This window comes from Leptopilina heterotoma, unplaced genomic scaffold (assembly GCF_015476425.1).
Source record: "Leptopilina heterotoma isolate Lh14 unplaced genomic scaffold, ASM1547642v1 Lhet_235, whole genome shotgun sequence".
Lineage (NCBI taxonomy): Eukaryota > Metazoa > Arthropoda > Insecta > Hymenoptera > Figitidae > Leptopilina > Leptopilina heterotoma.
Genome location: NW_025110952.1, coordinates 1,411,519 through 1,427,977, shown reverse-complemented (window position 1 = coordinate 1,427,977; position 16,459 = coordinate 1,411,519). Strand labels below are relative to the sequence as shown.

Genomic DNA, 16,459 nt, shown 5'->3' with positions numbered 1-16,459 from the left:
AGAATTTTATTATATATGAAAATAATTGAATTATTGTTTAACATTTTATTAAAATGTTTAAAAAGAATTGAATTTCTGTAAAAAATTTTGTTATTTTTGAAAATAATTGAATTCTTTCAAAGAATTATTTATATAAATATTTGAATTCTTAGGAAGAATTTTATTAAAATATTTGACAATATAATTGAATTTTTTTGAAAATTCTAATATTTTTGTAAATAATTAAATTCTGTCAAAAAATTTTTAAAGAAAACATGTTTTTAAATAATTGATTTTTTCGAGGAATTTAAATAAAATTTTTAAGAATAATTACATTTTTTTTAGCAATTCCTGTAAAATTTTATTTAAAATAATTGAAATCCGGCGATGAATTTTATTATTTATGAAAATAATTGAATAGTTGCGAAGAATTTTATTTAAATTTTCAAAAATAATTCAATTCCTGAGAAGAATTTTATTATCTATGAAAATAATTGAATTATTGTTAAAAATTTTATTAAAATGTTTAAAAAGAATTGAATTTCTGTAAAAAAATTTGTTATTTTTGAAAATAATTGAATTCTTTCAAAGAATTATTTATGTAAATATTTGAATTCTTAGGAAGAATTTTATTAAAATATTTGACAATATAATTGAATTTTTTTGAAAATTCTAATATTTTTGTAAATAATTGAATTCTTTCAAAAAATTTTGAAAGAAAACATGTTTTTAAATAATTGATTTTTTCGAGGAATTTAAATAAAATTTTTAAGAATAATTACATTTTTTTAGCAATTCCTGTAAAATTGTATTTAAAATAATTGAAATCCTGCGATGAATTTTATTATTTATGAAAATAATTGAATAGTTGCGAAGAATTTTATTTAAATTTTCAAAAATAATTGAATTCCTGAGAAGAATTTTATTATCTATGAAAATAATTGAATTATTGCGAAGAATTTTATTAAAATATTTAAAAAGAATTGACATTCTGTGAAAAATTTTGTTTTTTTTTAAATAATTGAATTCTTCAAAAGAATTTTTATAGGTAAACATTGTTTTAAATAATTAATTTTTTCGAAATATAATAACTATTATGAAAATTTTATTTTAAAAAATTGAATTCTTGTGGAAAACTTTATTTGTGAATATAATTGGAATTTTTTGATTAATTAATTGAAAATAGTATTGAAAAATAATTGAAATTCTTCGATGAGTTTTATTATTTATGAAAATAATTGAATTCTTGTTGAGAATTGTGTTAAAAATTTTTTTAAAAAATTCAATTTCCAACAAAAATTTCCGCAGAAATTGAATTAATTTAAAATAGTATTTTCCAAAAAAAAAAATTGGAAAAAATCAATTACATATTTAACAAAATTTTTATACAATTCTCCACAAAAATTCAAAATAATTGAATTTTGGATGAATTTTATCAATCTTTCTTTTAAATAATTGAATTCTTTTGTGAAATTTTATGAAAATACTAGATATTGAAAATTAGAATTTCAAATATTTTTTGAAAATAATTAAATCGATTTCAGGAATTTTATTATAATTTTTGAGAATTGGTTTTTGATTATTTCTAGTATTAGCGAATTTAAATTAATGTAAAATCTCAAAAAAAAAAAAAAAAAAAAAAACAGTTAAATAGCTTTTATTGGCTGAAATTAAAAAATGTATTATTCAATTCAATTTATTAAAATTTTTTCCCCTACTAATATTTCTAGGCACGAAAAGGTGTTCACGGTAAAGTTCACTCTTCAATTGGAGGGAAAATTAATCACGCTCGAATTTCTGTACAAGGGAACGAGCATGTAATTTACACTGCAGAAGATGGTGACTATTGGAGAATTTTACTACCAGGAACTTATAATATCACAGCATATGCACCTGGCTATGAGACTGTTTCTCAAAATGTCACTGTTCCTGAAGACTCCTCTGGTCTTCCAGGAGAAGTAACACTAGATTTTACCCTGATGCACGACGATCCAACTACTTGGAATTCTAATTACGATTTCGGTCTTAGGACAAATATGAGGCATGGTTATCTTAAAAATAATGAACTCAGTGTAATGTTGAAACAACTGGAGAATCGACATGCGAATCTGGTGCAATTTATCGCAAAGAATTCAAAAATCTCCACGGACATTCAGTCTCTAAAAGTTACTGAAAATGTAAGTATTTTAATGGGAATTTTTTTTCTTAAATTTTAAACAAAACTTATTTCTTAAAATCGTAATTAGAAATTATTTTAATGTAGGAAATTATATGCTGATTAAGAATTGTGATTATTAATTAAATTAATTTAATTAATTAAATTAATTAAATTAATTTAATTAATTTAATTAATTAATTAATTTAATTAATTAATTTCATTAATTAATTTAATTAATTAAAAATTATTTTCTTTAATTGTAGATTGGTTCACCAGAGGAGAACAAGTTGCATATTGGTCTCTTCGGTGGATTGTTCGCAACTCAGCCGATTGGAAGGGAAATATGGTTGCGAATGGCGACACACATTATAATGGGTTTTGATATTGGCGAGCCGCCAATAAAAAATTTGTTGGCCAATGCCGTTTTGCATTTTCTACCTGCGATCGATCCAGGCTTTGAAAATGTACCCGAAACTTGCAATTATGATATTGACAACGAAATTGGAAAGAATTTCGTTAATATGCAGAATAAATCAGAAAAAGCCGATCCAACCACAGATGCCTTTCTGAAACTGTTGAAGACTGAAAAATTAGATACTATTATAATTCTAGGTGGTGGTTCTTCTGAAATTGGGTAAGAAATTGGATAATTGCAGAAATTCACTTATTTCTAAAAGTAATAAAATTCTTCGCAGAAATTCAATTATTTTCAAAAACTTTAATAAAATTCTTGTCAAAATTTCAATTATTTTCAAAACTTTTCCTCAATTCAATTATTTTTAATATCTACTATTTTAAAAAAAAATTTCCAAAAGAATTCAATTATTCAAACAAAATTTTAATGAAAACTTCACAGAAATTCAATTACTTACCCAAGAATTCAATTCTTTTCAAAAATAAAATTTTTCACAGAAATTCAATTATTTGAAAAAAAGTTTAATAAAATTCTCTTCGTCAGATTTCAATTATTTATCAATTTTTTAATGAAATTTCTCGATGAAATTTAATTATTTTCAAAAAGTTTTTAAAAAATTCTAAGAAATTCTATTATTTAAAAAAAGTTAAATATAAAATTCATCACACAAAATTAATTATTTTCGTAAATAATATTTTTCTCCGGAATTCAATTATTTTTTATACAATTTTAAATAAAATGATAGAAAATGGCATTTATTCTTAATTTTTTTTAAAAAACTTTAATAAAATTCTTCATAAAAATTAAATTTTAAGAAATATTCAATTATTCAATAAGTTATTTATTTTTGTATTTCAATAATTGAATTCTCGAAAAATTTTTGTAATAAAATTTGATTATTTAAACAAAATTTTAATTAAAAACTTCACAGAAATTCAATTACTTAACCAAAAATTTAATTCTTTCAAAATTAAATTAAAAAATTAATCATCAAAAAAAATTAATTATTTTCATAAATAATAATATTTTTCTCCGGAATTCAATTATTTTCATAGATAATAAAATTCTTCACACAAATTCAATTATTTTTGAAAATTTAAATAAAATTGTTTGCAACTATTCAATATTATTTTCATAAATAATAAAATTTATCGCAGGATTTTAATTATTTTAAATACAATTTTACAGTAATTGCTCGAGAAATGTAATTATTCTTAAAAATTTTATTTCAATTCCTCTAAAAAATCAATTATTTAAAAACATGTTTTTTTTAAATTCTTTGGAAGAATTCAATTATTTACAAAAATATTAGAATTTTCAAAAGAATTCAATTATATTGTTAAATATTTTAATAAAATTCTTTCCAAGAATTCAATTATTTACACAAATAATTCTTCGAAAGAATTCAATTGTTGCATATGATTAACAAAAATATTCCCGAAAATTCAATTATTTTGAGGCATTTTCATAAAATACTTTACAAATTTGAATTATTTTCATAAATAGAAAACTATTTATCAGAAGAATTCAATTATTTTTAAAAGTAATAAATTTTTTTCTGGGAAATTAAATTATTTTAAAAAATTCTAATAAAATCGTTGGAAAAAATTTCAATTATTTTCAAAAAAAATTAAAATTTTTTACAGAAATTCAATTCTTTTTAAACATTTTAATAAAATTTATCGCAATAATTCAAAAAATTTTATAAATAATAAGATTCTCCTCAGGAATTTAGTTATTTGGAAAATTCATCGCAGGCTTTTAATTATTTTTAATACAATTTTACAGAAATTGCTCCAAAAAACCTAATTATTTAAAAAATTTTTTTTTTAATTTCTCGAAAAAATCAATTATTTAAAAAATTTTTTTTATTAAATTCTTTTAAAGAATTCAATTATTTACAAAAATATTAGAATTTGTATTCAATAATTAAATTCTCGAAAAATTTTTGTAATAAAAATTGATTATTTACACAAAATTTTAATGAAAACTTCACAGGAATTCAATTACTTGCCTAAAAATTTAATTATTCTTTCAAAATTAATATTTTTCACCGGAATTCAATTATTTGAAAAAAGTTTAATAAAATTCTTCGTCAGATTTCAATTATTTTCAATTTTTTAATGAAATTTCTCGATGGAATTCAACTATGTTCAAAAATGTTTAAAAATTCTTTTCAAAATTTCAATTATCTTTATAAATATAATAAAAATTCTTCTCCGAAATTCAATGGTTTTCAAAATCTACTATTTCAATATTTTCCAAAAGAATTTATTTTAAAAAATTCTTAATAAATTTCTACGCAAACATTTAATTATTTTCATAAAATAATAATAATTTCACAGAAATTCAAGGTATTTACAAATTTCTTCGCAATAATTCAATTATTTTCGTATATAATAAAATTTTTATAAGATTCAATTATTCTCATAAATAGTAAAATTCTTTTTAGAAATTCACTTATTTTTATAAAAATAATAAAACTCTTTGCAGAATTTCAATTATTTTTAATACAATTATCGAACTTCTCGGAAAATGTAATTATTTTTAAAAATTTTATTAAAATTCGTCAAAAGAATTCAATTATTTAAAAATTTTGTTGACAAAATCCTTTAGGAAAATTCAATTTTAAGAACTTTTCAATTATTCAATAAATTATTTAATTTTTGTATTTAAATAATAAATTAAATTCTAGTAGAATTTTCTAGTAAAAATTGATTTTCATTTCATTAAAATGAATTTCAGTTAATATTTTAGATAATAATTGAATATTAAAACCAATATAGCCTGAATGTTTATAGAAATAATTGAATTTTGATATTAATTTTTTTTTGAAAAAAGTTTAATTGAATTTTGTTTTATACTATTTAAAGTTTTTATTTTCGAATATTTATTTAATTGAAGAATTTACAAAGAATTATTGAAATTCGTTAAATTGAATATTTGAAACGAATGGATTTGAAAATATTGTCAGAGAGAACTTTTTCGAAAACTAATGGATTTAAAGAAGAATTTTTGTTTAAAATTTTGGAAAATAATAATTGAATTGAAATGATGAGAATAATATTGAAGAAGTATAGATATTCTTATAATATATAAAATAGTGATTTTATCAATTTGCCATCTTTAAATATTATAAAACTTGAAGAAAAAAAAATTAAAAAATTAAACAATTTTTTTTTTTTAATTTAAAATTTTTTTTTTCTTTCTGTTTTATAGTTATGAAAAAATTTAGAATTTCCTTTATTTTGTTCTAGGAAAAAATTTAATTTATAGCTTTAAATAAAATATTCTCTTTTTTGACTCGGACTGTTTATATTTTTGTCAGTAATTGGTCCGTAATTTTTCATTTTTGGTCTGTAAAGTCAACATTATTTTTAATAAATTTAATATTTTTAAAAAAAAGTTTAATTGGAATTTTTAATTTTAATTTTAATTTTTTTTTTTTCATTTGAATTGTATTAGTGATTTACAGTTTACTGTAAATTTTAAATTTAAATTTACAATTTACAATGCAATTAAATTTTAAATTTACAATTCTTTACAGTTCAACACCTGATGATCTAAATGTGTACAAGACACTTTCTAATAATTATGCGAATTCCATAGCGCCTAAGAAATGTAACGAACTGAACAATGGTCTCGAAATTACTAGAAAGTTTATTAAGGAAACATTCAATACACCTGTGGTAAGTAAAAATTTTCTTTTACAAATTAAAAACTTTCAAAAACAATACAGAATTATTTATCACATTCAGATTACAATTCCACTCTCATGCTGTAAATACCCGGCGAAGGACAAAGTTTTCCCTCTTTGGCGGGAGAATCTTCCACCATTAAAAGAACTTTTGCTTTCGTTAACAACTGGAATTCGTGCTCTGGTAACAAACGAAGCTGGCGAACCGCTTCGCAACGCCAAAATTAAAATAGGATCATCAATTTATAATGTTTCTAAAAATATGGCTTACTTCCTCCTAACTCTCACGCCCGGTGATTATAAATTCACATTTTCCTGCGAAGGCTACGAGTCTGTGATATTTTCCGTCCATGTCAACGAACACGTAATGACCGATTTCAATATTATTCTAAAACAATCGAAAGCATTCGATAAAAATTTAGATCAAGTCACTCTAAGCGATAGTAGTAAACAATTGAAGGTACTTAATGCGAATTATATGCAAATCACAGAATTGAAAATTATTGGCAAGAGTTCAATGGGAAATATTGTTGCTGGCTTAAGAATATCCTCTCAAAAGGGGGGGAAATTTGAGAAACCTTCTTTGGTATTCATGTCCGGTATTGGATCGGGCGATCCTCTCACTTCGAAGATTCTCATTTCGCTAGCTACTTATATGCTCAAGGAACAGGAGAGGAGTAAACGAATTAGGAGTATTTTGGAAAAAGTTGATCTTTACTTTGTGCCGGAAATTTATTCAAATGGAAAGAAAAAAACTTGCTCTACAAAATCGGAAAATGATGGGAAATTTATCGAACCACTTGGCCATGATGAGCAAATGCTTATCAATTGGTTTGAAGAGATCAATCCAATTTTGACCGTAAATCTAAAAACTGGAGCTCGAACTCTACAAACATCATCCAAAGCTCAAGAATTCGAAACATTCCTCAACGACTTAGTGAATGAGTACAAAAAATACAATCCTTTGATGGATTCTCAAAAATCGAAGTGCCAAGAAAAAGGTGAGAATTCCAATTTTTTAAAAATATTTTCTAGAGTTGCATTCGAATGAACTAGAAAAAGATACGCGCGGAACGCGGTATTTCATTTATTATAAATTTGTAAATTAAAAAATTTTATATTTTCAAGAATAAACATCAATTTTTGAATAATTACAGACTTAAACTTTAAGGAATTCACTTAATAAATACAGAATATTAAATATTCTTGTATATTATTATTCAAAAAAGTTTGATAAAATTTTAAGCAAGAATTTCATTTTTCTCATAAGTATAATAAAATTCTTTAGATCAATTAAATTATTTTCAATACAATTATTTTAATAAAATTTCTCGAAAGAATATAATTATTTTTAAAAATATTAATTAAATTCGATTATTTTCAAGAATTTTAATATTAAATTCCACAATCCGAGTGAATAAATAAATAAATTCAATTATACTTTCAAAAATTTTCATGAAATTCTTTTTAAAAAATAATTGTTTTCAAAATTTTTAATAAAATTCGTTCAAAAAAATTCAATTATTTTCAAAAAATTCAGATAAAATTCTTTGAAACAATTCAATTAATTTTATGGATTGTAAAATCCTCCGCAGGAATTTAATTATTTTCATAAATAAGAAAATTCTGCGCAAGAATTAAAAATTTTCGTAAATAATAAAATTCTTGAAAGGAATTCAATTATGTTCATATAAATAATAAAATGTTTCGGAGGAATTCAATTATTTTCAATATACAATTTCAATAAAATTTCTTGAAAGAATACAATTATTTTTAAAAATGTTATTTAAATTTAATTATTTTCAAGAGTTTTCATAAAAATTCAAATATTTTCAAAATATATTCATAAAATTCCTTTAAAAAATTCAATTATTTTCAACAATTCTTCGAAACAATTCAATTATTTTTATAAACTGTAAAATTCTTGGTAGGAATTCAATTATTTTTGTAAATATATAAGAAAAATATTCTGAGAAATTCAATTATTTTCAATACAATAAATTTTAATTAAATTTCTAGGAAAAAATTCAATAATATTCAAGATAATTTTAATAAAATTTCTCTAACAGATTCAATTATTTTTAAAAATTGTAATAAAATTTTTCTAAATTCAATTGTTCTCAAAAATTTTTAATAAAATTCTTTGTAAATTTCAATTATTTTCAAAATTTTTGATGAAATTCTTTTTAAAAAATCATTATTTTCAAAATTTTTAATAAAATTCCTTCAATAAATTCAACTATTTTCAAAAAATTCAGATAAAATTCTTCGAAACAATTCAATTATTTTTATGAATTGTAAAATCCTCTGCAAGAATTTAATTATTTTTATAAATTATAAATAACAAAATTCTTCAAAATTCTACAAAGGAATTCAATTATTTTGATAAATAATAAAATGTTTCCGTGGAATTCAATTATTTTCAATACAATTTCAATATAATTTCTTGAAAGAATACAATTATTTTTAAAAATATTAATTAAATTCGATAACTTTCAAAAATTTTAGTATAAATTCAATTATTTTTAACAATTCTTCGAATCAATCCAATTATTTTTATAAACTGTAAAATTTTTGGTAAAAATTTCAATTATTTTTGTAAATAATAAAAATATTCTGAGAAATTCCATTATTTTTACGAAATTTAATGAAATTATTAAAAAAGAAAGAATATGTAATTACTTACAAAAACTTTTAAGAAAATTGTTCAAAAGAATTCAATTTTCTATGAATAAATTTAATATAATTTTACAGAAAAAATGTTAATTACAATTAATAGTAAACACGATTATTTAAAAAATTTAAAAGAAATTCTATTATATTTAATTATTTTCAAAATTTTCAGTAAAAATTATTTTAAAAAAAACTTCATTATTTTAAAGAATTTTAATAAAAATCTTTACAAGAATTAAATTATTTTTAATACAATTTCAATTACATATCCTCGAAAGAATTCAATTATTTAAAAAAAATTGTTTTGATAAAATTCTTGAAATGAATACAATTATATATTCAAATTTTTTTCTAAATACTTAACAAGAATTTAATGATTTTCAGTACATCAAAAATTTAACTATATTTCTGAAAATAATTGAATTCTTGAATAGAATTTTATTAAAACTTTTTTTAAATAATTAAATCCCTGCCAAAAAAAATTTATAATTTCTGCAAATAATTGAATTTTGAAAAAATGTTTACAAATAATTTAATTTTCTCTAGAATTCAATTAAAGTTGCATTTAAAATAATTGAATTCCAGCGAAAATTTCAATTATTTTTAAAATAATTGAATTCTTGAATATTGGATTTTATTAGAATTTTTTTTAAATAATTGAACTCCTGTGAAAAATTGAATTTTCTCGGAGAATTTTTACAAAATTTTTAATAATAATTTAAATTTTCTTAAAGAAATTATTTAAAATTGTATAATTGAAAATAAGTGAAATTCTAACAAGAATTTGATTATTTATAAAAAAAATAATTTAATTTTTTACGAAGATTTTTATTATTTATAAATCGACTAAAGAATTTTATTACAATTATTGAAAATAATTGAATTCGTCATAAAATTCAATTATTTTCAAATTTTTTTTATAAATACCTTAAAAAAATTAAAGAAATATTATCTTTTTATTTAAAAAAAAATAATATTTGCTTCACCAATTTGTGGAATCTTGATATTCTGCAATTTTCATTTTTCAAAATTTTTTGAAATCAAATATTAAAACTGACAGAAGTTATCATTCGTTATTACGAGACCATATAAACAATAATCGAGTAAAGAGATCGTAAAATTTTTTTGGTAATCAAATGAAGTCGAAAGAGTGTAACGAGTTTCTCGGATTGTAATGCAACTCTAGATGTTTCTACTTTAGAGACTTTTACTGAATAATATTTTTTTCTTTTACAGTTAAAAATTCTAAAAATATTACCGAAGACTCTTTAATGAACTACGCATTTCATAATTCAAATTCACTGTATTTGAATATTTATGTTAGTTGTTGCAATACTGATAATGCAGAAACAGTTTGGAATGAAAATAAAGAAAGTCTGTTAATTTTAATGGGTGCAGTGAATAAAGGAGTATTTGGTTTGGTAGTCGATGAAAAAGGTGATGCAATTGAAAATGGACTTTTGTCGCATGATTTATCGCCACATCGAGTGAAAACTTTTAAGAATGGAGCATTTTGGATGTTATTAACTGCTGGATCTCATGTTATTACGGCCAGTGCGCCTGGTCACATTAAAGAAACGAGATTAGTCGATCTCCCTGAACTTCTCAAGTTCACTTACTTAAAGTTTCAGCTTAGAAGGGATAAAAATGTTCTTGGAGTGCCAAGACTCGCCTTTGTCTTCATAGCTGGTGAGTAATTTCCATTTTAAAAAAATTTTTTATTTTACTTCTTAATTTCTTCATTGTTGTAATCATTAACAATTGTTAAAGTGTTTTGAAGTATTGATACATATTTTACTCTACGATAATATCATTTATTTTCTCTCTTTTGAGGGTAATTATCGAATCTTTTGTTTCTGCAAATTTCTTTTATTTTTTTAATTTATTCTTTGAAATTTAATAACTCAAAAACAAAAAAAAGGGCATTCTGCAAATCTCAGCTTTCGTTTGCAATAATTTATTTTCAAATAAAACGGACCGATTTTTGGGAAATTGAAAATTAAATATTAATTATCAAAAATATGGGTCAATTTTTAAAATATTAAAAAATAAAATTCACCATTGGAAAGAGGACGAAAAAAGCTTTCAGAAACATATTCTACAAAATTTTTCCCATTAAAAGTATGTTCGGAAAAAATTCACAAAGTAGCTGGTGTTAGCAAAATTGGTAAAATTTACCCCCCTCTACCCCCTCCAAATTTTCGAAAAAATCAAAAATATTTTTTATGGCACATTTCTACTTGATAGAACAACAAATTCCCTGAGTTTCAATTTTTTTCAAGAAGTTGAAATTTCAACTTAGGACATTTCACGTAAAATGCCTCATGTACAGTTTTTTAGAATTTCGTGAATTTTATGATATAAGGTAAAAGTACCAATTATGGGACGCTGTTTAAGCTAAACTAAATTTCTATGATAAATTTCTTGGAATCGGGAGTGTTAATATGAATAATTAGGGTATAGATTGAAAGATTGATATGTTATGAATAATATTTAGACCCTAAAATGGTTATTTTTCATGAAATAAAAATAATATTAATTAAATTATGAAACTCTGCACTGCACTAATTATGGGACTATGATTTCTGTATGTACGGGTGTCCCATAATGAATGTTCCTATTATGAGACATTTATTTAATTCAATAAGTAATTAGAATTCTATTGACTTATCCTAATAATTTGAATATTAATTATAAAGAATAAAATACAATAAACAAATTCTGGTTTAAAAAATAATTATAAAACTAATTTTTCTGGTAGAAAATTAATGCGAAAAAACTGAAAATATTTGAGGTTATGTTTGCTGTATATTTCCTGTGTGTCTCATAATAGGGATAGCAAATATACGGAAGCGCTCATGCGCAAACCCTAGCAAGTGTGCTTGCCTACCGCTCTGAGCATCTCGAAGCAGCTCGGCATGTGTGCATATAGGCACACCTGCACGTGTGCTTTGAATGTTTTGATTCTCATCATTTTTCATAAATTAATAAAAACTAAGTGCCTTATTTAATTAAACTGTTAACAATAATTATAAATATTGCTTAAAGTAATAAATAAAATATATTTTATTGAAAAGCGCTTAATTTAATTTATTTCACTGATTTTTTTTCAAAAAAATTTACATAACCTCAATATAATTTAATATTTACTTTATGTTAAAAGCAAGAACTTTATTTTGTTTTAAGATAATTCTATAACATTTTTGTTCAAAGTATATAATATATAATTATAATAAAATTTAAAAAATTTAATTTTATTTGTTATGAAAATGTTTATTTATTTATTTTATTTTATTTATTTTTTTTTTATTATTTTATTTTATTATTTATTAATATTTATTTTATTTATTTATTATCCATCCATCATAGCTTTTTTCACTTTATTGTCAATTACAAAAATGCATTGCTTTTCCTCTTTGTATTCTATTTTTATTTTTTCCTTCGCAAACTCCATCTAAAATTGTGTCGCATGTTATAGTATTATAATTTTTTTTTATAATAAATATTTTCATAACAAATAAAATTAAATTTTTTAAATTTCATTATAACTATATTATATACTTTGAACAACAATGTTATAGAATTATCTTAAAACAAAATAAAGTTCTTGCTTTTAACATAAAGTAGATCAAGTAGATGTTAAATTATATTGAGGTTATGTAAATTTTTTTGAAAAAAAATCAGTGAAATAAATTAAATTAAGCGCTTTTCAATAAAATATATTTTATTTATTACTTTAAGCAATATTTATAATTATTGTTAACAGTTTAATTAAATAAGGCACTTAGTTTTTATTAATTTATGAAAAATGATGAGAATCAAAACATTCAAAGCACACGTGCAGGTGTGCCTATATGCACACATGCCGAGCTGCTTCGAGATGCTCAGAGCGGTAGGCAAGCACACTTGCTAGGGTTTGCGCATGAGCGCTTCCGTACAAATAATAAGTGCACCTAATGTGGGACGGTAGTCTGACGAAAAACTTGGCTTACCTTAATTTAAAAGCTAAAATGCAAATAAACATTTCTTATTAAATTAAATGCTATACACAAATAATTATTCTTTTAACGTGTAAAATTTTTTGAAATAAGTAGAAATTTCTTATGACCAATTTTAATTGCATTTATTTTATTTTTTGTAATACTGTCTCATAATAGGGACAAAATTGTAAATTGTCCCATAATTGGGACCTTTACCTTATGCGATAATAAATTTCAGAAAAAAAATTAGTAAAATTAATTTAGAACTTGTAAAAATTTTCTATTAAAGTTAGTAAAATTTAATATTAAAAACTGTTATTTCCACAGAAACTGTTACTGTTTCAAAGGCAATTTTTTATAAAAAGTTGTTATTTCTCAGTCTTATTTTTTAGTTTATAAAAATCGCAGCAAATTTATACTCATGCTGCTTCTACATCCTTCTTTTTCTTGGTTCGTGTCTACACAAGCACCCCTGTCCGTCTTTCCCAGAAATTAGTCAGCTTAGTGGTTTGCACTTTAATGTGCAAAAAAGTTCCTCGAGATGGCGCAGTACTCACTACTCGTCAGCAATATTCGTTACCTCATTCATTATTGTATTTGTTGTGTTGAAATCGGTTAGAAATCTCAACTAAATTTTATAAAAAAATGTGAAAGTAAAAAAAGTATTAACATTAAAAACTATTTTAATGTTGTAAAAAGAGCATATTGTTTAAAAAATGAAAATGTTTTTAATAAGTAGCCGGCAAAGCTTGCCTTAGTTTAAAAATTTTAAAAAAAGTTTAAAACTTTTAAATTTTTATTTAATATTATATTTTTTATTCATTGTATACGTTCATGTTTGTTTTTGTCTTGAGTAAAATTTCATCTCAAATAATAAATAAAAAAAATGGATTAAAGTTAACCCTCCGTCACACACCTAGGGAGGGATTCCCTCTACGGTTTCAGTATTTTTTAAATAACTTTTGTTTTCCTCATTGCAAAATAAAATCAGTTTCTATACCTTTCGACAATTTACTCCTCAACACATTTCTAAAAAAACATTTAGTTTAAACATAATTAATATTTAATTATGAAGCTTCAAAGCCAGAAGAAACTCGAAAAAGTGAGGTTATGTTAAATAAAAAAATCAAGTTTTAAAAACATTTTTTGTTCCACTGTTGGTTGATGACAAAATTATATTATAAATATAATTAAAATAAATTGTTTAATGATTTTTTTGCTTATTTGTTAATGTTACATTATTTTTACATGTCGAGTGGAATTTCTTTGAAGATGTGCATTCGTGTAATTAATTTTCATTTTTGAGACCGAAAATTAATTTGATTAATTTTATAATTTAGAATAATTTACTACATATTTGTAAGTTTGTGTTAAAACTAAATTTTTGTTGATTCCTTTGTTTATGTTGTAATGTTGCTTATTTTACAATGTGGTGAGCGATTCCCTCTGAACGTGTGTAAGGTCGGAATATTTTCTCATGTGTGTGACGGAGGGTTAATGCTATTTATATTATCTAAATTTGTTTTCTTTATTTTAAATATACTTTTTTTCTATGACTTTCCTTTAACTTTTATTATAAATCAGTTTATCTGATAATTTAAACTATTTAAACGAAAGTCATCAGTTTATTGTACAACACATTTATGTATTTTCATACTAATTATTCAATTGTTCTATCATCTTTAAGGAGTTAAAAATACAATATTATTTCTTATCGTGTATTTTTAACATCACTAACAACAAGATTTCATTATAAAAACAAATTAAGAACAGTAAACTAATTATTAAGTAATTATTTAATTATTTATTAGATGTAATTAATTACCTTTAAACATTTCGCAGATGAAAAATGTGGCGCGCGCATCGTAAAGCGAACGTGAAGCATGAGTAAGAAAAGGACACAAATATATATTTTTGTCCTTTTCTATCTTATGCGTCTCGTTCGCGAAGCTTTTGTGCGTTGGTCTAAACGATACTGAGACTTCATTATAAATAGTTTTTAGATTAAGTGACAAATATTTAAATATGTACTTATGAAATTCTAATTATTTTTTCAGGAACTGCGGGATTTATAGTTGTTGTACTTATTACATTAGTATTTATGAAGTATCAGTCGTACCTGAAAGAGAAGAGAACCAACAGGAGGGCTTATTTATTCCGTCCACTTGCGTCCGGAACGAGTTTCTTTGATGATGATGAGAAAGAAGTCGAAATATTCAAAAGGCCTATCAATAATAGTAATTCAGAAACTTGAATACAGTTACTATTGCCCTTTTATATTAATTTAATGTTTATATATACATACATATATATATATATTATATTTATACGATAATTTTTATGAAATAAAGATATTTTTTAATAAATACAAAAAACATATTTAGTTTTAAATGTTATTAAGTTTTTTAATTCTATAACCAGCATTTAAAATTATTTATTTCTATCTTATGCATACAAGTAGTCATCAGTCGTATGGCACCATTTTGCGTTGCGTTTTTTAACTAGGCCATGTGAATGAGAGAGACGGAGATATACGTTTGCTGTACTTGCACTCATGGCCTAGTTACAAAACGCAACGCAAAATGGTGCCATGGGACTTCAGGCTAAGCGTAGCGTAAGAATGAGTTAAAAAAGGATAGGTATATTGTTTATCCTTCTCTAACTCATTCTTACGCTTACGATTGCGGTTCCGGTTAAAGATTCTCTTCTGCGTAGGCCTATAAACTTATAGGCCACGAACTAACAACATTTTTATAGAAGTGTTTCGACTTTTTAAAATATTGTCAAATCGGAAGGAAAGTATTAATGCATTTGAGTTTAGAAACAAAGGTGCTATGCATAAATTCCAGTAATTCTACTTCTACTTCTTGTGAGGCATTTAGACCTTCGGTAAAAATTGTCCAGAATTGAAAATCTATATTGGAGTGAGAGAGGCAGTCTCTGTATCTGTCTTTCTTACTCCAATGTGAATTTATCGTTCTGGACAATTTTTACCGAAGTTGTAAGGGGCCGTACACAAACTACGTAAGGCTTTAAGGGGGAGGTGGGAGGATCAAGTTAAATCTAAAGGCCAACGCAGAATAGAATCTTTAACCGGAACCGCAATAGTAAGCGTAACCGTAAGAATGAGTTAAAGAAGGATAGGTATATTGTTTATCCTTTTCTAACTCATTCTTACGCTTACGATTGCGGTTCCGGATAAATATTCTATTCTGCGTTTGCCTTTACAAACAGCAGAAAAAATGGCGCTAATGTATAGAAAGTGTCTTACGGTGGGGGTGGAGGGGAAGGGGGGGTAAAATTTCTCAAAATATGCCTGATGTAGTTTGTATGCGGGCCCCTAAGGGAGCATTTACACCTTCTGTAAGAATAGTCCAGAACGGAAAATTTACATTGGAGTAAGAGAGACAGACATACAGCCTGTCTCTTACTTCAGTGAAAAATTTTCCGTTTTGTAAATTTTTACCGAAGGTGTAAATGCTCCCTGAGTGCTCTTAACGTAAGCCGTAAGGTCACACGACTTTTAGAAAACCATTCTTAACCTTCTCTCTCTTATG

General features: G+C 23.2%; 1 protein-coding gene across 1 annotated transcript in view; it reads left to right on the top strand.

The window, feature by feature from the left end:
- LOC122502700 (carboxypeptidase D) overlaps positions 1-15,279 on the top strand; it is a 49,984-nt gene extending 34,705 nt beyond the window's left edge. The window contains exons 8-13 of the mRNA XM_043612865.1: positions 1,710-2,156; positions 2,401-2,771; positions 6,100-6,241; positions 6,311-7,250; positions 10,159-10,611; positions 14,960-15,279. Of these exons, the coding sequence (XP_043468800.1) occupies positions 1,710-2,156; positions 2,401-2,771; positions 6,100-6,241; positions 6,311-7,250; positions 10,159-10,611; positions 14,960-15,156 (2,550 nt within the window). The 3' untranslated portion in view covers positions 15,157-15,279. The remainder of the gene's footprint in view (positions 1-1,709; positions 2,157-2,400; positions 2,772-6,099; positions 6,242-6,310; positions 7,251-10,158; positions 10,612-14,959) is intronic.
- The last annotated feature ends 1,180 nt before the right edge of the window (positions 15,280-16,459 follow it).